Consider the following 27,501-nt stretch of genomic DNA (forward strand, 5'->3'; position numbering starts at 1 on the left):
GGATGTATAATGTCAGGTGACAATAGAATACAGCTTGAATTAAATAACTGTATTCAGAAATCTAGGAACATAATCACTCAGCTGGGTTTTGCTTCCTATGTCACGATGAGAAGGGCTGTTGAAGACCGTGGAATGTGGCTGCAGCAACAAGGCTTAGCCTTTAGGTGGATGGATTCAGAAATCTAGTCAATTCTGTCAGCAAGTTCGATATCTGCTCTGGAATAAACAAGTGCCACTAAGATCAAAACAAACTCTGTTTCAAACATACTTTGTCCCTGTTTTGACTTATAGGTTGGAAACCTGCACAACTACCAAAAAAGATGACAGAAGACTTCAGAAATGAAGTTTCTAAGAAGCATGCTTCAAAAGACTAGGAAAGACAAAGTATGAAATGAGAAGATTAGAAAACAAGCTGGAATAAATCAGTCCCTGAAGGAGACCATAACTAGAGCACGTTTGCGATGGTTTTGTCACGTCATACTTATGACAGAAAGAAGAATTGCAAAACAATGGTTGCATACTGAGATTACTGGATAGAGACCTGTTGGAAGACCTAGGAGGAGATGGCTGGACCAAGCAAAGGAAGATATTACATCCAAAGGAATCAACTGGTATGAAGTCTTTAAGGAGCAGTGGTACATGAATACACTAAAATGGAAAGTGCTCGTAAACCACACCCGGGAAACTTAATGATGATGATGATGATGATGATGATTATTATTATTGTTGTTGTTGTTGTTATTATTATTATTATTATTATTATTATTATTATTATTATTATTATTATTATTAGATAAACCTTTTCTTATTCCACAACTCCCCTTCCAATGCTGTGTTCCAGTCGAGGTCCCGCTGTCTTGCGTTGTTTTGGATCAAGTCCATCCATCTCAGACTGGTCGTCCTTTGTCTCTCTTCCCTTTCATTTGCCTTTCCATAGTCTGTTATGACATCCTTTTATTATGTCCAGACCACTTAAGACTCCTTTTCTCTATTTTATCACATTTTCTGCTCCATTCTTCTCAAGAATTCCATTTCTACCACCTGTATTCGGCTCTCCTTTTTTTTGTCAGCAACAATGTTTCTGCTCCATATGCTGTTATCGATAGGTCATTTTACACAGGATTGCTATAGCATTCACTGGCAGTTCTTTATCCTATATTAGGTTTCATCCACCTTGATAGGAACATCTTCCAGCTTGAATCCTTTTGCTTATGTCAGCATCTAGTCTTGCATTCTTCATTGACTCAATTTTCAAGTACTTGAAAATCTCTTCAAGCTCCAGATCTTTACCTTCAAATTTTTGACCTTTACCCTTCTTTCATTCCTCACTTCATCACCAGTATCTTGTTCTTTTTAGCACTGATCTCCAATCTTAAACAATAATTATCCTTTAATTTCTACGTTATTATTAATGGTAGTCTGTGCAGACTTAATACTTTTTTAAAGTGAGGTAAAGTGGTCCTGTCTTTATCTCAATAGGCCCTTTTTTAGTAGTCTTGATCCAAGATTACGAGCATTTGAAATATGTCTGCTTGGTAGCCAGCTGATGGAACTGAATGAGATTCTGACATCAGCCTCAAAGATGGAGACACTGAGGAGTACCAGAGGAACAAGCTCCATAGCAGGAACACCACAGACATCTTCTGGAGAGGAGAAGATTAATAATGATCAGCCTGCTTCTGCTTGTCTTCCTGAGAGTGCAGATCTTAATGCCGGTATGTGACATTAACATATTTGAAAAATATTCCTCTTATGTAAGAAGGGAAAGTTATGGTGAAATATGTATCATTTTAAGTCCAAATATGAGCATATTTTAAACTGTTTGCTGCTGTCAGCATTCCTAATACTAACTCTTCACTGCAAGTTCATGTGCTTCATCTCTCTCTACTTTCCAGACTGTGTGGAGTGGGTGGATCCTGTTATAAGTCATAATACTCAACAGGTATGTTATTCATTATCTAATCTTGAGGAATAAACTTGCACATATGACTGCTTATGTTATTAAAGCCTATTTCTTTTATGTATTTAGTTGTTCTTAACTATGAAAACACTAGAAAGAGGTTGCAATAACTTACTGAATTTTAATTCTTTCTATGCAACATATGTAAAATGATTAGCATGGTGCTGTATCATGATTTTTAAGTGAGCGATATTAAGCATTTAACAGCATGGTTTTGGGTGACCCTGTTAGTACTTAAGTTACCAGTTGTTTGTTGAAAACATTAAGCCATTGACATACTATTTTTATGTACCAAGCATGTGCATGTACATCGTGCGTTCCATAAGTAATGCGACCAATTTTTTTCTGACGCAACTGTACACCGCAGCGTGTTCTAACCTGCTGGGCTACGTGGAAGGGGGGTGTTAGCTTCAAACGCTCTTTGTCTCATTCGGCAACGAGCTGCCGGAGAGTCAGGACATGTGTTTCCATCAAGCCTGTTTTGAGTTCATGTAACACGGCACAATGGATCGTTCTGTAGAGCAGCGGTACGCTATCAGATTTTGCGTTAAACTTGGGAAGTCCGCCACCGAAATGTTTCCATTACTTCAGCGGGCCTTTGGGACTGATTGCTTGTCCAAATCACAAGTTTTCCGATGGCACAAGTCGTTCGTGGAGGGCCGAGGGGCCGAGAGGAGATCACCGACGAACCTCGCAGTGGACGGCCATCAACCTCATGAGTCGACGAAAATGTGACGCGTGTGCGCGATTGTTTGAACTCTGACAGACAGCTGAGCCTTCAATTGATAGCACAAACTCTAAACATGGCAAAAACAACAAACAAGTGCTCAAAAGACTGAACAGGAGGGTCTCGCGCTGCCGAAGCGACATCAAGGACCCGTGGAAAGTTAATCACGACAACGCGCCGAGTCACAGCGCCTTCATTGTCAATGACTTCCTGGCCAGGACCAACACCCCATTGGTTCCCCAGCCTCCCTACGGTACTGACCTGGCTCCTGCTGACTTTTTTTTTGTTTCCTCGGTTAAAAGGAGTCATGAAAGGAAAACATTGGGACACGATTGAAAGAATCCAGGCGCATGTTACATCGGCTCTAAAGGACATTCCGGAAAAGGCCTTCCAGGCATGGAAACACCGCCTCCAGAAGTGTATCGACACAAGAGGGTGCTATTTTGAAGATTTTTGATTATTTGTACGAATATATTCAATAAATGATTTTTTATGAATTTGGTCGCATTATTTATGGAACGCACCTTGTATACCATTTTTTCATGCATAAGGAACAGTTTTACACTACTAAGATTTATACATGTAATCCACAACATACTGAATTTTAATCATACCATTGTTTGATGTGATTATTTAAAGTTAAGAACTTCATTTTGGTCCGTATTGAATTTAGATTTACACTATAAATTGAGGATAGTTATGTCCACCTTTTCAATACAAAAACAATGTGAGGTCATTAACACATCACATATTTATTACCTTTCAAACATTGGGACCGGTTTCGGCATTATTTGTATGCCATCATCAGCCATAGGAAACTTAGTGACAAGGCCTAAGTACAATATTAACATAACTTACAACATAATTATATGTATATATAAAAATGAACATATTCTTACAATGACTATTAAAAAATGTTTGGTGTACACCATAAAACCTTATATTAAAATTGGTAGCATATTTTATGCGATATATTATGACTTTATACAATTATTTGACTAAAGTTAAAGCTTATTGTCAGTTTTTCTAAATATTACCAAATGTTAAAAGAGCATCCAGATAACAATTTTCAATCTTTAAAAACTTTTTTAACTCCTAGGCGTTAAAGATAATAGTACATTTGTTTGGTCAATAGTGCTAAATTGACATGCATTAAAATGAAATCGCCTACTGTCAGATGGGAAACAGTGACCTATTTGTACTAGGTATGGAGATAAGTTACATTATAAGTCTGTAGTAATTCTATAACTTGCGTTAATATAGTTTGGTTATTTAATAACAAGTCGAATAAAATGATAAATTCGGCTGATATTTTAAACTTTAAAATATTAATTGTCCATTGTAGAGGTCCCTTTTTCAGAGAAGATATATAGTGAGTAAAGCAGTTCCTCTTAGAATTGATTGCAGGTTCACTCTATTTTAGGTGGATTTTGGGTTGAATAAATTTCTTATTTCGCAATGTAATGTCGTTAAGCAATGATCGTAATGTAATACTTCCGTCATTTATGCTAATGTTGATAAAATGTAGATCGACTTGGTCGAAGTGGACTGGTGAATCAAATTTTCTTGGACCATAACATTCAAGGTCTTTGAGGTTCTAGAAATATCTCGATCCAAAGAATATATATACTATGTATTAGCGTAAGAATAACTAAGTTTAATAGGCATTATTTTCGTTTAAGTAGAAACTCACCCTAAGCACTGTGTTGTCGAGAATGAAGCCGATGAGGAACTGTCTACCGGAAAGGCAGAAAGCAGACTACGAGTATTAGAAGAGGGGCGGAGCATGTTATGTAGGGGAAGGGGGATCGCGATAATGCGAGGTTATTGGTCGGGAGGGCGTGGATTACGGAGGGGATGGTATATGAGCATATTGCGCACCATTTTGTGTACTGGTTGATTTATTGGTCTTTTTAGACTGTTGATCACTGAAATGAGCGTATCAAACAATATCGTGGGTTTTTCGGAAACCTCATTCAGATTATAATTCGGGTTAAAATACTGATCTAATGATATAAAACATTGTTCCGTTATGTCAAGTAAGGGCCCTTTTTCCATTATTTCTACGACGTCAATATCATGGTTGATGTCATGAAAACTGTGTTTATAGTCATTGATGTGTTGTCCTATAGCTGAAAATCTCCTATATTTGATGGCGTTGACGTGCTCATTGTACCTAACCTTAAAGGATCTCCCTGTTTGTCCAATGTATGTACTATTACAGCTGTTACAGTGAAATCTGTATACGCCCGATTTATCATATGAGTTTGGTGCGTTGACCAGTTTAGCGTTATGAAATATGTCGAGATTTCTGTTGTTGGTTTTAAAAGAGATGCTAATCTTATTCTTCAAAATGTTTGTGATTCTATAGACATTAGGGTTAAATGTGAATGTTGAGTAGACTTTTGGTCTAATTATTTCTTTTTGTAGGTTTGATTTCGGTCTGTGCTTGAACTTATAAATTATTCGTTCTATGAAACTACGATTATAGCCGTTATGGGCTGCAATACTACGTATTGTTTTTAGTTCTCTATTTAAGTCTGATTTTGACATGGGAATGCTAAAAGCTCGGTGTATCATACTATTATAGGTTGCTCGCTTTTGGCTGGGTGGGTGTATGGAGTCCTTATGAATGGTTGTAGCGGTGTGTGTTTGTTTTCTATAGATCTTATATTTAAAGGAATGCGGGAGCCGAGTGATTGTTAGATCTAAAAAGTTAAGAGCTCTGTTGTCCTTGGATTCTATTGTAAACTTAATATCTGGATCAATATTATTAAGGTGTGCCAGGGTGGTAGGTGCGTCTGAAAGATGCTGGTCCATAACTATAAACGTATCATCAACAAATCTGATCCACAAGAGAATGTTATTAAATTTCTTATCATTTTCTATTCTAGTATGTTCAAGAAAATCAAGATATATATCAGCCAAAATACCAGACGCTGGTGACCCCATGGCCAGTCCATCTTGTTTGTATATCACTTTGTCGAATGTAAAGTAATTGCTATTAACCAACAGTTTAAGGATGGTCATAAAATCTGCTATTTCTAATTGACTGAGTTTGCTGTAAGTACGTAAGTTTTTTGAAATTATTGGTAGTAATTTTTCTGGTTTTATGTTTGCATACATGTTGATAATATCAAATGAATGCATCGTATAATGGGGTTGCATTTTAAAGTTGTCTAGTTTTTTAACTAATTCTAGAGTGTTCATCGCGGATTTGTTTGCTTGGAAAGTATAGTGTTTTCTTAGGAACTGTTGTATAAATCGCGCTGTCTTGTAGAGAGGGCTCGGTCTAAAATTTACTATGGGACGTATAGGTACTCCTTCCTTATGGATTTTTGGTTGGGCTTTGACCGTGGGGAGATCAGGATTCATGTTGATCAGCTTGTTTTTTTCGCTATCAGTCAACAGGAAGGTTATGTTTTTTAGTGTCTGTTTTAACTGTTTTTGAATAGATTTAGTTGGATCTTTTTCTATTATTGTAAACGAACTGTCAGTAAAAAAGTTTTTTGTTTTGAATATATAATCAGTTTTGTCCATTATAACAGTGGTGTTTCCTTTGTCCGCTTTGGTGATGATGGTTTTTGTATCTTTAATCTTATTCTTAAGCTGTAGGATCTTTTTCCGGTCTTCGTGTTGCATTGAATTAGTGGTGTAAATTGGTGCATTGAGTATACTGTTTAATTGTTTCTTCGCTTCATATCTAACCTCATTCTGAGTATCAATAGGTATTTTGTTGATTGCCGCTTCTGTTTCTATTACTAGTTGTTTAGTCATGTTCGCTAAGTTATAGTTAGGCCAATTATACTTGGGGCCTTTGGAGAGAATAGCGATTTCTTCTTCGTCAAAGTTAGTGTTGGAAAGATTAATGAGGGGTGGGTGAAATTGAGCTAAAATTTGGCTATGCGCGTTATTAGGGGTAGCGTTCCTGGACGGTCTATTTTCTGTATTTGATTTATTGATTAGGATTTGGAATTTATGGTCTATTGTATGCTGTTTCTGAGAAAGTGTAGTGGTTAGCTTGCTGTGCACTTTTTCTTGAAAAATATTCCATTGTACATTGGTCAGCAACGCAGTGACTTCAACGTGGGTTTCATATAGGCGATTGTTTAAGAAGGATTTTTTCTTGTATAGAAACTTAAGTTCGTTTTGCAGCCAAAGTTTGTTTGTTTTTTGGTGTACTCTTCTCTGATGTGGTAAAATATGTTGTTTGTTATTCTTCAGAAAATTTGGCGTCAGGTTATTTACGATACATTTTTTAATAAAGTTTATGTCCTTGCCTAACTTTCCTATTTTTATTTTTAAGCTCATATAATGTTAAGCTTTAATCTTTGCTTGGTAAGCTGTTCTATTTAAAGTTAAGAACTTCATTTTGGTCCGTATTGAATTTAGATTTACACTATAAATTGAGGATAGTTATGTCCACCTTTTCAATACAAAAACAATGTGAGGTCATTAACACATCACATATTTATTACCTTTCAAACATTGGGACCGGTTTCGGCATTATTTGTATGCCATCATCAGCCATAGGAAACTTAGTGACAAGGCCTAAGTACAATATTAACATAACTTACAACATAATTATATGTATATATAAAAATGAACATATTCTTACAATGACTATTAAAAAATGTTTGGTGTACACCATAAAACCTTATATTAAAATTGGTAGCATATTTTATGCGATATATTATGACTTTATACAATTATTTGACTAAAGTTAAAGCTTATTGTCAGTTTTTCTAAATATTACCAAATGTTAAAAGAGCATCCAGATAACAATTTTCAATCTTTAAAAGCTTTTATAACTCCTAGGCGTTAAAGATAATAGTACATTTGTTTGGTCAATAGTGCTAAATTGACATGCATTAAAATGAAATCGCCTACTGTCAGATGGGAAACAGTGACCTATTTGTACTAGGTATGGAGATAAGTTACATTATAAGTCTGTAGTAATTCTATAACTTGCGTTAATATAGTTTGGTTATTTAATAACAAGTCGAATAAAATGATAAATTCGGCTGATATTTTAAACTTTAAAATATTAATTGTCCATTGTAGAGGTCCCTTTTTCAGAGAAGATATATAGTGAGTAAAGCAGTTCCTCTTAGAATTGATTGCAGGTTCACTCTATTTTAGGTGGATTTTGGGTTGAATAAATTTCTTATTTTACATATTTTACCACATCAGAGAAGAGTACACCAAAAAACAAACAAACTTTGGCTGCAAAACGAACTTAAGTTTCTATACAAGAAAAAATCCTTCTTAAACAATCGCCTATATGAAACCCACCTTGAAGTCACTGCGTTGCTGACCAATGTACAATGGAATATTTTTCAAGAAAAAGTGCACAGCAAGCTAACCACTACACTTTCTCAGAAACAGCATACAATAGACCATAAATTCCAAATCCTAATCAATAAATCAAATACAGAAAATAGACCGTCCAGGAACGCTACCCCTAATAACGCGCATAGCCAAATTTTAGCTCAATTTCACCCACCCCTCATTAATCTTTCCAACACTAACTTTGACGAAGAAGAAATCGCTATTCTCTCCAAAGGCCCCAAGTATAATTGGCCTAACTATAACTTAGCGAACATGACTAAACAACTAGTAATAGAAACAGAAGCGGCAATCAACAAAATACCTATTGATACTCAGAATGAGGTTAGATATGAAGCGAAGAAACAATTAAACAGTATACTCAATGCACCAATTTACACCACTAATTCAATGCAACACGAAGACCGGAAAAAGATCCTACAGCTTAAGAATAAGATTAAAGATACAAAAACCATCATCACCAAAGCGGACAAAGGAAACACCACTGTTATAATGGACAAAACTAATTATATATTCAAAACAAAAAACTTTTTTACTGACAGTTCGTTTACAATAATAGAAAAAGATCCAACTAAATCTATTCAAAAACAGTTAAAACAGACACTAAAAAACATAACCTTCCTGTTGACTGATAGCGAAAAAAACAAGCTGATCAACATGAATCCTGATCTCCCCACGGTCAAAGCCCAACCAAAAATCCATAAGGAAGGAGTACCTATACGTCCCATAGTAAATTTTAGACCGAGCCCTCTCTACAAGACAGCGCGATTTATACAACAGTTCCTAAGAAAACACTATACTTTCCAAGCAAACAAATCCGCGATGAACACTCTAGAATTAGTTAAAAAACTAGACAACTTTAAAATGCAACCCCATTATACGATGCATTCATTTGATATTATCAACATGTATGCAAACATAAAACCAGAAAAATTACTACCAATAATTTCAAAAAACTTACGTACTTACAGCAAACTCAGTCAATTAGAAATAGCAGATTTTATGACCATCCTTAAACTGTTGGTTAATAGCAATTACTTTACATTCGACAAAGTGATATACAAACAAGATGGACTGGCCATGGGGTCACCAGCGTCTGGTATTTTGGCTGATATATATCTTGATTTTCTTGAACATACTAGAATAGAAAATGATAAGAAATTTAATAACATTCTCTTGTGGATCAGATTTGTTGATGATACGTTTATAGTTATGGACCAGCATCTTTCAGACGCACCTACCACCCTGGCACACCTTAATAATATTGATCCAGATATTAAGTTTACAATAGAATCCGAGGACAACAGAGCTCTTAACTTTTTAGATCTAACAATCACTCGGCTCCCGCATTCCTTTAAATATAAGATCTATAGAAAACAAACACACACCGCTACAACCATTCATAAGGACTCCATACACCCACCCAGCCAAAAGCGAGCAACCTATAATAGTATGATACACCGAGCTTTTAGCATTCCCATGTCAAAATCAGACTTAAATAGAGAACTAAAAACAATACGTAGTATTGCAGCCCATAATGGCTATAATCGTAGTTTCATAGAACGAATAATTTATAAGTTCAAGCACAGACCGAAATCAAACCTACAAAAAGAAATAATTAGACCAAAAGTCTACTCAACATTCACATTTAACCCTAATGTCTATAGAATCACAAACATTTTGAAGAATAAGATTAGCATCTCTTTTAAAACCAACAACAGAAATCTCGACATATTTCATAACGCTAAACTGGTCAACGCACCAAACTCATATGATAAATCGGGCGTATACAGATTTCACTGTAACAGCTGTAATAGTACATACATTGGACAAACAGGGAGATCCTTTAAGGTTAGGTACAATGAGCACGTCAACGCCATCAAATATAGGAGATTTTCAGCTATAGGACAACACATCAATGACTATAAACACAGTTTTCATGACATCAACCATGATATTGACGTCGTAGAAATAATGGAAAAAGGGCCCTTACTTGACATAACGGAACAATGTTTTATATCATTAGATCAGTATTTTAACCCGAATTATAATCTGAATGAGGTTTCCGAAAAACCCACGATATTGTTTGATACGCTCATTTCAGTGATCAACAGTCTAAAAAGACCAATAAATCAACCAGTACACAAAATGGTGCGCAATATGCTCATATACCATCCCCTCCGTAATCCACGCCCTCCCGACCAATAACCTCGCATTATCGCGATCCCCCTTCCCCTACATAACATGCTCCGCCCCTCTTCTAATACTCGTAGTCTGCTTTCTGCCTTTCCGGTAGACTGTTCCTCATCGGCTTCATTCTCGACAACACAGTGCTTAGGGTGAGTTTCTACTTAAACGAAAATAATGCCTATTAAACTTAGTTATTCTTACGCTAATACATAGTATATATATTCTTTGGATCGAGATATTTCTAGAACCTCAAAGACCTTGAATGTTATGGTCCAAGAAAATTTGATTCACCAGTCCACTTCGACCAAGTCGATCTACATTTTATCAACATTAGCATAAATGACGGAAGTATTACATTACGATCATTGCTTAACGACATTACATTGCGAAATAAGAAATTTATTCAACCCAAAATCCACCTAAAATAGAGTGAACCTGCAATCAATTCTAAGAGGAACTGCTTTACTCACTATATATCTTCTCTGAAAAAGGGACCTCTACAATGGACAATTAATATTTTAAAGTTTAAAATATCAGCCGAATTTATCATTTTATTCGACTTGTTATTAAATAACCAAACTATATTAACGCAAGTTATAGAATTACTACAGACTTATAATGTAACTTATCTCCATACCTAGTACAAATAGGTCACTGTTTCCCATCTGACAGTAGGCGATTTCATTTTAATGCATGTCAATTTAGCACTATTGACCAAACAAATGTACTATTATCTTTAACGCCTAGGAGTTAAAAAAGTTTTTAAAGATTGAAAATTGTTATCTGGATGCTCTTTTAACATTTGGTAATATTTAGAAAAACTGACAATAAGCTTTAACTTTAGTCAAATAATTGTATAAAGTCATAATATATCGCATAAAATATGCTACCAATTTTAATATAAGGTTTTATGGTGTACACCAAACATTTTTTAATAGTCATTGTAAGAATATGTTCATTTTTATATATACATATAATTATGTTGTAAGTTATGTTAATATTGTACTTAGGCCTTGTCACTAAGTTTCCTATGGCTGATGATGGCATACAAATAATGCCGAAACCGGTCCCAATGTTTGAAAGGTAATAAATATGTGATGTGTTAATGACCTCACATTGTTTTTGTATTGAAAAGGTGGACATAACTATCCTCAATTGATGTGATTATGTGCAGCACCTTGAAGAACAATCTGAAAGCTTTTAATAGCGTGAAACAGCCTATAACACTCCGGGAAATTCAAAGCCACCAGATACTTTTCACACTCGTATCTCATTGCACTTTTCTTGCCGGTCTTGCTTTCATCTCGATCACGACCTGGTTTGGGGTTATAAACCTTGTGAAATGTGCCCAGTGAACTCGTACAGGGCGAGTTGGGATTTTTTTTCTATGAACAAGTAATCTGCAAATCTGTTTCTTTCCCATAAAGAGTTGTAAACCACGTGTTGAGAAATTCTGAAGGGGAGGGATTCGGAAGGAGTGTCCCGTTTATGATGGATTTTATTCCAGAATTTCATATCAAACCATATTGGGAAGGTTTATCACCTGTTTTACTCCATTACCAGCCAATTTTTATTATTTTTTTAAATTTATTTATATATATTTTTTTTTTAATGCAGGATGGACTTCATTATCATCGTCACCTTCAAACACGTCATCACTCTCACTTGAAATTTTTGTTCTGCTGCTGGTAACTTTCAATGCTAGTTAATAAAATTGTATAATTTTCTAAAACTATATAACTGCCCAATTCACTCTGACTACCCCATAATACTAATAGATAATAGATAATAATGTTTGATTTTATTCCTTGTAATACAATGTTTACTTGCACCAGCCATTTCTGCTGATTATCAAGTGGGTAATCATCCTACGTGGAGAGCGATTGCCTGCTGTGTTATGCAATCTATGACGTTCATCCCAACTTCAAGACGGTACACTGCATTTCATGTCATCTATGGACAGAAGGCTTGAACTAGTTGCAGAAAGCTTACCTCTCAATAGACCACCTGCCAGGTGTCTGTGTATGAATGTTCACTGCATGTGCGGCCACCTGGCAGGAGGCAAGGTATGCCAATGAGTTAATCATGTCCCATTAAGTTAAGACATTTGTACTCTCAACGTGAGTTTGAAAGATGTGCATTGTTGGCATACGAGAGTGTCACCATTGAAACTGTGCAGTTGATGAGGTGTAGTGTTTCAGGCAACGGAATATTGTTGCACATCCAGCTTGCTTTAGAAGGATTTCAAACATTAGGGAGCAGTCCTGATTGACCATGAATTCAAATGGAAATCAATGTGACCTAGACTGAAGCATAGAATTGGATAAAGAATGGTGGAAAGATTCCAGAGGAATCATATCGTGTAAGTGTAAGAGAGGGCTGTGAGCCCTAACTTCACCACATACAAAGGCATAAAATAAATAAATAAATAAATAAATAAATAAGCTAGCTGCATCCTGGATAGGGAAAATTATGGTGGTGGTGATTATTTTAAGAGGAAATACAACTAGGCAACCATCCTCTATATAACGCTAATCAGAGAGAAAAATGGAAGGGATCTGACACTTTGAAAAATGAAGGTATCAGCCAAAGAAAGACAAGGGACACGAAGGGCACGAAAATGAAAGACGCCCTAGGCCTCGACTGTTCTAATACCGTCAGGGTCGGAAAAGAACAAGAGTGAAGAACCCGGCACAAGTAAGTGGAAGTAATGCCAGGACTCAGCTAAAGGACCCCGTGGTTGCCAACCCACGCTCCCAAGTTAAGAGCCCCTGGAGCCCCTATTAGTCGCCTCTTGCAACAGGTAGGGGATACCGTGGGTGTTATTCTACTGCCCCAGCCCACAGGGGGTAGGGAAAATAGGCATTAATGATTCTTCCCTTTGTTTCCTAGAATTGCAACTCAACTCTTTGTCTTGAATGAAATCTTTCATTCCCAGCATTGGCTAATATAGTTTTCTAGCCAACAGCTGCTCCAGGCAAGTGGCTTGTTTAAAAAATGAAATGTAGTTTCAACCAAAATATGAATAATATTGTAACATTTTTCATCTGGAAACATATTAATTTTAACCATATGTTTTATGGATTCCAGCAAGATATAGCAGCTATTTTATGTTCAAGAGTTCAAATGGACTGTATCGTTATTGACCTACGCAAGGATTTTGATACAGTAGACTGTGGGAGACTACAGATGAAAATAAGGTCTATTGGACTAGACACAAGAGTGGTTCAATGAATGGCTAAATTTCTACAAATAGATCTTAGAGAATTAGAGTAGGTGGAGCATTACCTGACCCTTTAGTGATTAAGAGGGTGGGGGGTGTCCTGCAAAGTAGTATTATTGGACATTTATGTTTTATTATATTTATAAATTACATGAGTAAAGAACGGGAATCACAGATAAGGTTTTGTGCAGGTGATGTAATTCTGTATAAATAAGTGCTAGGATTGTGAGCAACTACAAAAATACCTCTACATTGTCCTCTGCAGAAACATCCTAACAAGCTTTTACCAAGTGAACTAATCTCAGAAATCAGTCATCCACTCTGCACCATATTTTGAGGTGTATCACGTTCTTACATAGCATTAAAATGAAGTGATTGTTTTCTTCAGCGTTTCTTTCTAACGAGTTAACTACTGGTATCGGCCATGTTATTCATGCATTTGTTACGGAAACATGTTCCCTTTCATCTCAAATTGTGTTTACATCACATCAAAGGAAATATTAGAAGAAAATTGCAAGGAATGATGGATACACTTAGCGCAGTTTATACTGGGATATTAGCAAAAAAGAATAATAAAATGGGGCAATCAACCATTCATATTGCTTTATCTACATTATTATTCTCTATCATATTTTCAGTACATAATTTCAAAATTTCTAGTGCCCCCCCCCCCCCCCCCCCCCCTATCATTCTCTCATTCCTCTCTTACAACTGCACTGGTACACTGAGAGTATTTTACTCTATATGAATTGTTGAAAAATCATTAGTAATGAAAAAATTAAATGGCATATGGCTTTTAGTGCTGGAGTGTCCGAGGACAAGTTTGGCTCGCCAGATGCAGGTCTTTTGATTTGACGCCCGTAAGCAATCTGTGCGTCGTGATGAGATTGAAATGATGGTGAAGACTACACATTCACCCAGCCCCCGTGCCAGTGACATTAACCAATGATGGTTAAAATTTCCGACCCTGCCGGGAATCAAACACGGGACCCCTGTGACCAAAGGCCAGCACACTAACCATTTAGCCATTGAGCTGGACATTACTAATAGCTGGCAATGAAATGGTTGTAAAAAAGAGAAGGGAAAATAAACACAACTTTTGCCATAATGATGATGATAAGAAACAGAAATCTGAAGTGATAAGTACATGAAAAGAATACAGAAATGAGGGGATCACAGGAGTTAAGGATAGAATTTTGTGGAAAAGGAAAGAGTGCAAAGCTGTATTGAATGAAAATAGAAAAATTTAGTAGGCCACAGCGATAAAAGTATTAAATAGATAGTGAAACCAAGAAAGTATGGAACAGATTGTAAAAAAAAATTGTAAAGGAAACAGAAGTAGTAAACAAGCAAACATAAGCAACGAAGTATGGATGGAGTATTTTAAGGGATTACTAGCGGGTTGTATGAATGACCTGCATAAGCAGAAATGTATCTGGAAGAAGACTAGGGGGTTGTGATAAATGGAAAGTTAATAAAAATGAGACTGGTATACTTCGACATACGGAGAACACTTTGCCCTTACAGACAATCCAAGAACTACGGATGAAGTACTAGAGTTAATGAAGAAAGGAAAGGGGGGAAAAGTCAGGTGCTGTTAGTGAAATTACTTATGAATTTTTGAAAGACTTGAATAATAAAATATTTAACATAATTTTTGATGGCAGAAAAAATCCACGGTATTGGCAAGAGCGAATAATATGTCCCATACACAAAAGAAAGGGAGAGAGATCCATTACAAATACGAGAACGGTTTGAAAAGTTCTCGGAATCACCGCTAAAGTCAGTGCTAGAGCAACGAGGTTCCCATGCAATAATCACACATCCTTTGTGAGTGAACACGTGGCGCGTCATTGCTCTAGCTGCAGGAGTGTGGTAGTGACGACTCTTTGTTGTTGTTCCCGCGTAGTGATTTGTGACAATGGAAAAAACAGAGATTCGAGCAGTGATTAAATACTTTGTAAAGAAAGGTATGAAAGCAAAGCAGAGAGCGGCTAGGTCATGACGTGCAGTACACGGTATTCCACGCTGAGCGGTTAATCAATGAAAACGTCTCTGATAACTTTATGTCGCAGTTAAATTAATCAATTAATTGATGTAAGCACTTGAAATTATTAACTTGCTTAATCGGCATTAAATTATGTGATCACATGATGTTAGGATACTGTTATATCTGAAGACAGTACTCCTTATTTGAAATTATTAAATGCCTTAATTCAAAATTTATTCCTGGCGTCACTTGGTTTTGTTTTATAGAATTATCTCAACGTGGAATAATCCTTCCAAAATTTAACACTTCTTGTCGTTAAAATTTTACAATCCTGGTCTAAATTTACAATCTTTGTCAAAATTCTCAATCTTTGCTTTTGCCTTTGAAACTATATATCTTATTCATCTTTAACTTCAAAGCATAGAAATTTTAACTCTATCATTAAGTTGACGTAACTTCAATAAACACTTATAAAGACATAAATCAACAAATGCAACGCTGAAATAATCTGGACCATCGTGGTGAACACATGGCCAGACTAAAGCACAATGTTCAAAATCACATCAGAAAAATATCTGTAACTATGACATTCACATAACCCACACACACAATGGATACACAAAATTTATTTACACTTGAATCCTCGGTGAATGCTTATTAGTTCATGTTTTTTATCATAATTAGAGTCGATTGGATCAGTTAGATGAGCCTTTATTCATAAAACATGCTCGACATAGTACGTGGCACGTGATGGAATTTGAGTTATCACTTTAAAGAATGTAATAATTACATGGCAATGACGATTGAGTAGAATTGAAGGTTACTATCCAAAGATCTGATAGAAAACAATCATCACACACATCATATGGGTTATCTTCTTAAAATCGTCAAACACATGGTCGATAAGCACCAATTAATTTATTATTATTCTTTAAAAAAATGTAGAAATGTGACTCTGACGTGCTCCACAATTTCATTAGAATGCTGTGTTCCCAAGACACACGCTTCCAAATTAGTATAATTATCCCGCAGCATCACCAAATACATAAAATAAACAGCACACCATAAATCATCTATAAGAATAATCTACTCTTATTTGTTGCTCATGACCTTTCACTTCATATTTAACAGATCTCATAATTTATGATTATTATTATTATTAGTGATTATTCGGTTTATTGACAATATCCGGATTAATCTGAAAACCTGCTGACACAATCCTAAATAATCATTGGATAAATGCGTAAGATGAAACTCAGCTCAATCTAGTAAAATGAAACATTACCCAATTCTATCTTACATTGTTTCCAGAAGTCAAAATTATTATTTAAATCCATTATTAATCGAGAGGTTAGTTATTAACAAAGAAGTAAACTTAAAAGGTCCACCTTTTCAATACAAAATTTTGTTCAATGCAGACACAAGATGAAATTCTTAAATTTAAATAAAAGGTTAATTATTATTAGGTCTTATTTCAATTATTACTGGCATAAGATTGGAAAAACACTGTGATAACAAACTACAGTTAGCTACACTAATAGAATTCCAACTCTCGTTCGCACATGTAACAAGTCTACCATGACACCACCAAGATTGGAAGTATGAAATATGGTTAAATATTGCAAAACTAATAAAAATACTGGCTAAGCGAAGGCTATCATCTAGTTTTCTACACCGGTGGACAGATCAATTACATAAAATGGTACTCACATTTTATGATGGAGTTCCATCCTCGGTATGTGTCTTCATTCTCCCAGCTCGTCTATCTCGTTCACCCTCTTGAAGCTAGAATTACCTCACATGTCTAGCAACTCATGATGGCTGGAAAGTTGAAGTAACACGTCGAATATGTTGATCCTGTTGATGTTGGAAGACACATCCTGAAGTACGCGACAATTTCCAGTGGATTTGTGGTCCTCTTCTCGTGCAAAATTGGAATTATTTGCAACTGACACAACAAAATTTTAGAAAGTGCACGAGTCTCGTGAACTTCACTGATTTGTTGAAAACAACACTTAACTTCTGGGCTTGATGCTTTTAGATGTGATAGCAAGGTACAGTAATATTCCGTCAGAATAACAAGAAAGTGAGACACAATAAGAGAGTGATTTACGGTATGCTGGGGGTTTTACAGCCTCGGGTTCGGAGGTGTGTGATTAATTTTAACGGACTATTGGATTATAGCTCGCCACATTCATTGGTTGAGACTATTCCAGAAACCCTTAGCGAGCAAGCAGATATGCACAGGCACAGTATTTAGCCTTGAGAAATCCAGTCTGTCACGTGACTATCATATGGTCACGATGAAAGGGATGGCAAACTGATCAACACCTTGCCTCGCTAAGAACTCATCAAGCCCCTTGTTGCATGCTAGCACGGCTCGCTGATAATAAAATCTGGCTCTTCTCACTCAATAATATAACTTACGCTGGCTGTTGTGGGCATGTAAATAAATGTTAATTAATTACCAATTTTGATGGGTACAACATATTATCTAGGATGAAAGTTAAAAAAAAGGGGGGGGGAGTAATAATTAGTAGAAGTCAATAAAAACTTATGTCTAAGTATACTTTAATGTAGTAACAGATATAAAAAACTGTAACAGGGAAAATTCAGTTGCATGTACCAAAAAAAAAAAAAAAAATGCAATAAATGAATGCTCTCTCCCCAGATTCAGGTAATCTAGAATTAGGGAATGGGAGTATTCTATTCACAGGTTATGTGAGTTTTTAGGAGTTATAGTAAGGATGTAAAGAAGAAGGAATAAAAGTCTTTGGCATGACTCCAATTGAAGTATCGTTCCCACACTAGGATTAATTCAAAATTCAAAAATGTCCAGAGCAAAGCAGCATTACTTTTTCTGGGTGATGTCCGACAAAAGAGCAGTGTTATGACTTTGGGCTGGGAATACTTGAGAGTAAGGGGACGAACTACTCGACTAAGTGGTATGTTATAATACCAATATAGTTAGTCCGTTATTTGACATTATATACTTTCCAGCTAACTCTTTCCTGATTGCCAGCGTTTCGCCCCAGTGTGCTAATTTGGGCTCATCAGTTGGATTAATAGCACACCTCTCAAGATGCATGGCTAGTGCATACCGTGGAGACCACTGCGTAGGCTACTTGGAACGCACCAATTCCATAGGAAGCCAAGCATCAACTTATATTTCCTCCTGAATATCACCTCACCAAACTTGTCTGCCTGAGTGAACATGTAAGATTACTACACGCACGACCTCAATAACTCATTTCATCGCTGCGACAGAAATATTGGATACCGAGGATTCGCCAAATTGTTAAGAAATGCAATCATTCATGCTACACATGCTTCAGACTGAGAAAATAAGCAGCTCAACAGAAAATAGAAAACCTCCCAAGATTTAGGGTTACTCCTACTAGAGCCTTTATGATTGTTGGAGTAGACTACACTGGCCCATTCCTAATACGGATAGGCACACGACGAAGTAAGACGACAGGAAAGGCTTATGCTGGATTATTCACATGTCTTTCGATCAGGGCTGTGCACATCGAAATCATCTCTGATCTTACAACAAGTGCATTCATGGCAGCACTACGTCGTTTCACCTCACGTCGAGGTTGTCCTGCCAATATCTATAGCGACAATGGCACCAATTTCATTGGTGCATCGAGGGAATTAAAGGAACTTCAGAAGTTCTTACAAGATCCGAAGCAAGAGAAAGAAATTGTGAAGATCACAGAAGGAATAGACATTACCTGGCACTTCATCCCTCCATCTGCACCTCATTTTGGAAGTGCTTGGTAATTCGTGGTAAAAGCATTTAAATTTCATCTTCGAAGAACAATGGAAACAACAATACTCACCTTTGAAGAATTAACTATGCTATCATCACAGATCGAAGCTTGCCTGAACAGTCGCCCTCTATCCAGACTTAGCGATGATCCGACAGATTCATCCTATCTCACTCCATCACACTTCCTTATCGGTGAGCAACTCACGGCACTTCCCAACCGCGATCTCAAACCTTGTCCCATCAATAGTCTCTCTAAATGGAGACACATACAAAGAATGACTCAAGACTTCTGGAATATGTGGTATAAGGATTACCTCAACACACTATAGCAACGTTACAAATGGTCACAAGAGCATCCTAACCTACGTCCCGGTGATCTTGTGTTCATCAAGGATGACAACCTGCCTCCTCTTCAATGGAGAAGAGGATTGGTGGAGAAGGTCCATCTCGGAGATGACAGTCTCGACAGAGTAGCTACTGTTAACACCACTTCTGGTGCCATGATGCGTCCTATCAACAAGTTGTGTGTATTACCAGAAACGAACTGGGAATGATCATCAAACTACAGTTTGCTTGGACATTATCAATGTATTGTTATAAAAATCGTGTTTGCCCTATTGACTAATGCATTTTTGTGTGCATATGTTCCATTTTATTATTTTTCTGCAAAAGGCCAATACCTTTTGGTGGGGCGGTATGTTAGGTAAATTTTTTTTTTTTGCTAGGGGCTTTACGTCGCACTGACACAGATAGGTCTTATGGCGACGATGGGATAGGAAAGGCCTAGGAGTTGGAAGGAAGTGGCCGTGGCCTTAATTAAGGTACAGCCCCAGCATTTGCCTGGTGTGAAAATGGGAAACCTTAATTAAGGCCACGGCCGCTTCCTTCCAACTCCTAGGCCTTTCCTATCCCATCGTCGCCATAAGACCTATCTGTGTCGGTGCGACGTAAAGCCCATAGCAAAAAAAAAAAAAAAAAAAAAAAAAAAATGGGAAACCACGGAAAACCATCTTCAGGGCTGCCGATAGTGGGATTCGAACCTACTATCTCCCGGATGCAAGCTCACAGCCGCGCGCCTCTACGCGCACGGCCAACTCGCCCGGTTTAGGTAAATTTAATCCCTATAGTAGTCTTTGTAGGTTGGCAGCTGTATAAAATGGGTACATTATTAAAATACAAGATGTCAGAAAGCTTAGTTCACATTTATTTTAACAGCTGAGTATGTTTAAAGATCGATGAGTCGCAGTCCTTACCATAACTACCAACATGCACAAAAACAAATCGGTACTTACTATCTGCAATGCCCATTAACCCTTTGGGGTCCAATTGATTTTCCACCTGCATCCTGCACAGGTCCAATTTGACATTAGGCAAATATGGGAAGGAAGTACATAAGTAAAAAGCTGAATTTTTACATTAAGAATATGAACTGCAATTTTATTTATTATCATTCGATTTAACCACATTATCGCGATCTCAAACCTTGTCCCATCAATAGTCTCTCTAAATGGAGACACATACAAAGAATGACTCAAGACTTCTGGAATATGTGGTATAAGGATTACCTCAACACACTATAGCAACGTTACAAATGGTCACAAGAGCATCCTAACCTACGTCCCGGTGATCTTGTGTTCATCAAGGATGACAACCTGCCTCCTCTTCAATGGAGAAGAGGATTGGTGGAGAAGGTCCATCTCGGAGATGACAGTCTCGACAGAGTAGCTACTGTTAACACCACTTCTGGTGCCATGATGCGTCCTATCAACAAGTTGTGTGTATTACCAGAAACGAACTGGGAATGATCATCAAACTACAGTTTGCTTGGACATTATCAATGTATTGTTATAAAAATCGTGTTTGCCCTATTGACTAATGCATTTTTGTGTGCATATGTTCCATTTTATTATTTTTCTGCAAAAGGCCAATACCTTTTGGTGGGGCGGTATGTTAGGTAAATTTTTTTTTTTTTGCTAGGGGCTTTACGTCGCACTGACACAGATAGGTCTTATGGCGACGATGGGATAGGAAAGGCCTAGGAGTTGGAAGGAAGTGGCCGTGGCCTTAATTAAGGTACAGCCCCAGCATTTGCCTGGTGTGAAAATGGGAAACCTTAATTAAGGCCACGGCCGCTTCCTTCCAACTCCTAGGCCTTTCCTATCCCATCGTCGCCATAAGACCTATCTGTGTCGGTGCGACGTAAAGCCCATAGCAAAAAAAAAAAAAAAAAAAAAATGGGAAACCACGGAAAACCATCTTCAGGGCTGCCGATAGTGGGATTCGAACCTACTATCTCCCGGATGCAAGCTCACAGCCGCGCGCCTCTACGCGCACGGCCAACTCGCCCGGTTTAGGTAAATTTAATCCCTATAGTAGTCTTTGTAGGTTGGCAGCTGTATAAAATGGGTACATTATTAAAATACAAGATGTCAGAAAGCTTAGTTCACATTTATTTTAACAGCTGAGTATGTTTAAAGATCGATGAGTCGCAGTCCTTACCATAACTACCAACATGCACAAAAACAAATCGGCACTTACTATCTGCAATACCCATTAACCCTTTGGGGTCCAATTGATTTTCCACCTGCATCCTGCACAGGTCCAATTTGACATTAGGCAAATATGGGAAGGAAGTACATAAGTAAAAAGCTGAATTTTTACATTAAGAATATGAACTGCAATTTTATTTATTATCATTCGATTTAACCACATTATCAGCAATATTTTTTCAAAGTATGGTACTTCCGGAAGCATTTGTTCGGGTGTAGTCCTGGGTTCCCTGGACAGGTCTCACAAAAAAATTATGTCTCTTTTCTTCCTCCTTTCACTTTCCTGTCGGAACACACTGCACAGTCCTTGTTTTTTTTGTTCTGACGAGCATCTATGATGTGTAGCTTCCCATTCAGTCGAAGTTCTTTGTCACAGCTGCTCCGTCGGCCGCGCTTACGGGCATTTTTGTTCCTAACGTCCCCAACAAGCCCCATAATAACTCGATCCCTGAAAGACTTGTGATTCATCTAGGGCTTATTTTCTGCCTTTTGTTGCAAGTTATACAGGTGAAAACTGTTCACCAAAGCTACCTCCAACACCCAGAAGTACAATTTCCTCTACCACTTCAGACTTTTCACTACAAAACCATAAGATGAGCAATAGTGATCAGCACGATCGACCCCTCCCATTTTGCCTGTGTAATCTATAATGGCAACAGGCTTCAAAATTCTTTCTTCTCCTTGCCCATTATGGTTGTGTCTGACTACCTCCACCATTGATGGGTTGTGCCATGTACTAAGAACTGACACAGTGCGCTTGTCTTTCCACAAAAATACCATTAACTTTTCTTCCTTCCACAGAGCACAAATTTCATGCTTCTTCAGATTTAGTCTCCTTTCAGCTGAGGTGGTAGTCCCTTCCGATTCAATAGCACAGTCCCAGTTAGGTGAATTTTCCTTTTCAACAGTTCTCTTGCCAGTTCCATACTAGTGTAAAATCGATCAGTAAACAAATGATAACCTACAGCTTGAGTAATTTGAAGTACGTCTGTTACCAGCTGTAAAACTATTCTACTGCTAAATGTCAAACCAGGGAAGAGTAAATTTAGCGTAGTGCACCGTACGGGGTACATTATTCGTATTGTGCCTTTTCCCTCACTGCCTCAAATACTCCGGCTAATAATCTAATATAAAATGTTGGATGGACAAATAAATATAATCATCTCCTAAAAATTCAGGACGACACGCAGGTAAGAATAAAATAATTACATCAACTTAGGTCTGCGACCAAATCATATTACCATCATCTGTATCTGCAAAAAAAATCATTTGTATATTCCATCCCATCCAACATGTGCATTCATTTATCTACACCGATACTGGCTTATTTCGGTGAATAACACATGAGAACCATATTTTATCATCAAATCATATATTCGTTCGCTGCACAATACCTTTCAGGGATACTCATTTCAATTAACCTTTTTTTTTTTTATCGTGGACTCAGCTGAGAAATGCACAGCCTTTTCCCCAAATCCGTCCGCAAAACCAATTCCAATTAATTGTAGCCAACAATGAAATAGATCTTTGACTTTATCTATTGATTATTTATAAGTACTCCATCTAATATCTCTTCCAATGATGTATTGAATAAATAACAAGAATTCCAGTTGAAATCCTTATCTCCTATTTTATTGAAAGTTCGTTGTACTTGGAGTGAAGTATAATTACAATTACATATTCTGTTACACTATTAGGAATTCCAATTCCAAATTGAAATACAATTCAATATTTTCTTATCATATAAAAAATCATTGACATTAACATTACAATCTCGTTTCAATATTTTTGAAATATTATTAATTCATCGAAATATTATTGAAACCTTATAAAATATCCCCTAAACATTGTCGAGATGTCGTTGGAATGGTTGAAATACCTTGGAATATCGGTGAAAATCATGTTTAGATATTCCTTAAAAATTATTGAAAAGTCATCGAAGTGACTGAAGCACCTTGAAATATCGGCGAAATAATGTTTAAATATTGCTTAAAAATTATTGAAAAGTCACTGAAGTGACTGAAGCACCTTGAAATATCGGCGAAATAATGTTTAAATATTGCTTAAAAATTATTGAAAAGTCACTGAAGTGACTGAAGCACCTTGAAATATCGGCGAAATAATGTTTAAATATTGCTTAAAAATTATTGAAAAGTCACTGAAGTGACTGAAGCACCTTGAAATATCGGCGAAATAATGTTTAAGTATTGCTTAAAAATTATTGAAAAGTCACTGAAGTGACTGAAGCACCTTGGAATATCGGCGAAATAATGTCTAAATATTGCTTAAAAATTATTGAAAAGTCACTGAAGTGACTGAAGCACCTTGAAATATCGGCGAAATAATGTTTAAATATTGCTTAAAAATTATTGAAAAGTCACTGAAGTGACTGAAGCACCTTGAAATATCGGCGTAATAATGTTTAAATATTGCTTAAAAATTATTGAAAAGTCACTGAAGTGATTGAAGCACTTTGGAATATCGGTGACATAATGTCGAAATATCAAGAATATTAACTAAGTACCATTCAAATATCAACTAGACATCATTAAAATATCATTTGAATTTCATTGAATATCCCTTCAAAATTCATATGTATGATCTTTGCTTTCTTTGTTTTCTCAAGTCTTCATTGTGTAATAACGAAAACAACATAAGTAAGTTCCATAAATATGGTTCAAAAATTACCATACAGCTATATATCGACTCAAATAAAACCGAAAATAAAATATTCTTTATACTAGGTAAACTAATTTGGTCATAAAACCATCTGAAAAATAAATAGGAGTAGCCTATCATAACATACATGTGCAAACAAGCTAATCAAACATCTAGGAATGCAATACTTCCATTCGTAAATAAACATCTTTCTGCGAAATTAAAACAGAAAATGGTATCGGAAATTTACCTGTCCACAAGCAGTAGTCATTTTAGTCATGAAGACGTTTCCTCCCTCCAAACATGCGTTTGACAGAACTTCAACTTAAGCTTAGCTTATTATGTGAGATTCAACCGGAAAAAAAAAAAATATGTTGACTTTCAATCGCGAATGCCTTGTTTTAGGATATAATTTTTGATGACCGTATACCATAAGTAGCCTGTAAGTTCATTAACCTCTTACAATCGTATGCATGTGCCACATAACCCGACTTCGTATACTGCTACGTAATTCACATGACGAAAACATCAACTATAACGTAACATTAGCATTATGTTGCTTAAATATTACCAACTGCTCAAATCTAGTCGTATTTCACCGAATACGCATTTTGTCAATAACAATTCCTCATTACTTATACACTTCCCTATCTCCATTATATTAGCCTATAATCTCTTAAGATTATCGATCATAACAACGATTCCACCTAACGAAATCATTCGTTGCTTTAACTGTAGTGCAGTATACGTATAATCCATTCACATAATCTCATCACCTATCATGGTTTTACGGTATTCCGTAACACAAGCAATCACGTATTCTCAGCAAAACAATGCGAGTGTTAATATTTCAGGTTCTACTTACTTACTTTTGGTGTCAAGTTATCATCAAATTAAATTCTATTAATCTAGAAGACGGTCTAATACCATTCTGCATTGCACTGGAGTTGAATTACCCAATGAAAGGCATAAATCTTCAGAATTACATCGATAACGTCGGTTTTCAAAGCTTCACATAAAATAAACAAGCACTCCTACTCGATTATAGATTTGAAACGTCAAAGACTACCTAACTCCATATCTTAAATAAGCTATAAGGATTCCTTTTTAATGACCCTACTCATAGAATTTTTATCTTGAAGAATTAAACATTAACCATATTGCAATCATATATTAAATTAAATATTTACTATCGTTCATTCAAATATACGTAATTTTAACTACGAAAATTTAAATATAAGGAACTTGACTTATCTTGCTTTCGTTATTCAACTGGGATGGTCTTCATTCTGGATCTCCCTTGGCTCCCGACTCGAGTTGCGGTTCACGTCATCGTTGGTTACTGGTGACTGGCCTCGGGTGTGGGTGATGACGGCTGGCAAGGGCTCCCACCGGATTGTGATCCCATTCTTCTGGTTTAGTCAGCCATCGTATCTCCGTCGATTACGTGCGGTAAAAACATAATGAAGGATAGCATTAGGGAATAAATAATTTTGAATATATATTTTAGCTATCTAGTAAGTTATTCGTAAAGATGCAATATTTAGCCCAATACTTTAGGTATTTCTTGTTTGTCGCTAGCTTAAAGAATAAGCTGCCGATCTCTAAATCTTCTTTAAGATTTCGGCTATGAGTTTGTGTTGGCAAATCTTATGGGCGATTCACTTCTTTCACGCCCGATGCTTTTACTTCGTACTTTATGGTTTATATACCGCCGTAATTATACTATTAGCAGATTTCTTCTGTGAATTCAACCTCTTCTTTTCTTGAATACCAATTCTTGCTCACAATTTCGTTCCGATGATCAATACGATTTTTTTAAAAGTGTCGTCTTTTTTTTTTTTACTCGGGACAACAATCTGATTCTTTTATCACGGCCATTTGGATTGCTAAGGTCCGATCGTCGCAATATCAACTCATGGCCTACTTGACTGGTTATATCTGCATTTTCTCTTTCATTATGTAACCTCCGTCATTTTTATCGTGATGCATGGCAAGTATTAGGGATGCAACTCCCGATCATGACGCAAATCGGGCAATGAAATGGTACAGTAGTAAATGAGCCAAAGTAAGGAATCATGGACAAAACATACCCATTCAATGCATCAGCAATAACATATCCTAATCCCCCACTTTGTTGGTTTTTGTGGATTATACATTTTGAAAAGGACATGCCCCTTGAAGCTTACAGTCGATTCGTCAGCTGACAGATACTGACTTGGCCTATAAAATTCCAAGAATGACTTCCCTACACATTCTAAGACACTTCTAACGTTACTCGTTCTTGTTACCATTGTTGATGCACTTGATTGTGGAGGGGGTGAAACATGAAAGCCCCAGAATATCTGAAGAAATCGTTTCCGAGAAAAAATGTCCTTACAGAAGGTCGATGAATAGAGCCACAAGTCTGAAAAATGTTCTTTTAGAGTTTTCCTTTTTGTACGTGCCATATTGAGAAGAACACCATGAAATGCCATCATTTCATCGACGGTAACATCGACCCAGTTCCACCATATGGAATGTTGCTGCAACGGCATACGTTTGGTAATACATTCTCTTACACACCTGTTAGTTTCCTTACATATTTCGGAGAACAATTAAACCGGGAACAGCAACAAAAAGAAATCCAAAGGAGTTACTGACTTCTTTCCTGTAGTAGGAGGTATGTATCCCATAACACTGTTGTGAGAATACTTCGAAAAATCACGGTCACCTTCTTCATAAACTTTCCATTCGTCACCCACTACATCAGCGCTTTCGCCACTATCTTCCATGTCATCTTCTTCCTCACTCGAAATATTCTCAGATTCAGGAATACTAATGTCACTATCAGAATCCGTCAACAAATCATCGTCAGTATTGCCACTGTCACATAACTGTTCGTAAATATCATCAGGCTCCATGCCACGGCTGGTGGATGCCATGTTGATAACGAAAGTAAACACAGCTGTGACAGGGAGGAACTATCTCCACAGAAATCACAATTCAGCTTAAAGGAATGAACAGCAGATAGCAGTAGGCAAGAGAGAAAAGCCAAGGCTGTATACTGTGTAAAGCTCGGCGCCATTTCTGCTCCAGCA

General features: G+C 36.7%; 1 protein-coding gene across 1 annotated transcript in view; it reads left to right on the top strand.

The window, feature by feature from the left end:
• mus101 (mutagen-sensitive 101) overlaps positions 1 to 27,501 on the top strand; it is a 508,677-nt gene that overhangs the window by 407,062 nt on the left and 74,114 nt on the right. Inside the window, exons 21-22 of the mRNA XM_068224988.1 lie at positions 1,540 to 1,715; positions 1,896 to 1,942. Coding sequence (XP_068081089.1) covers positions 1,540 to 1,715; positions 1,896 to 1,942 — 223 coding nt within the window. The remainder of the gene's footprint in view (positions 1 to 1,539; positions 1,716 to 1,895; positions 1,943 to 27,501) is intronic.

This window comes from Anabrus simplex, chromosome 1, assembly GCF_040414725.1.
Source record: "Anabrus simplex isolate iqAnaSimp1 chromosome 1, ASM4041472v1, whole genome shotgun sequence".
Taxonomy (NCBI): Eukaryota; Metazoa; Arthropoda; class Insecta; order Orthoptera; family Tettigoniidae; genus Anabrus; species Anabrus simplex.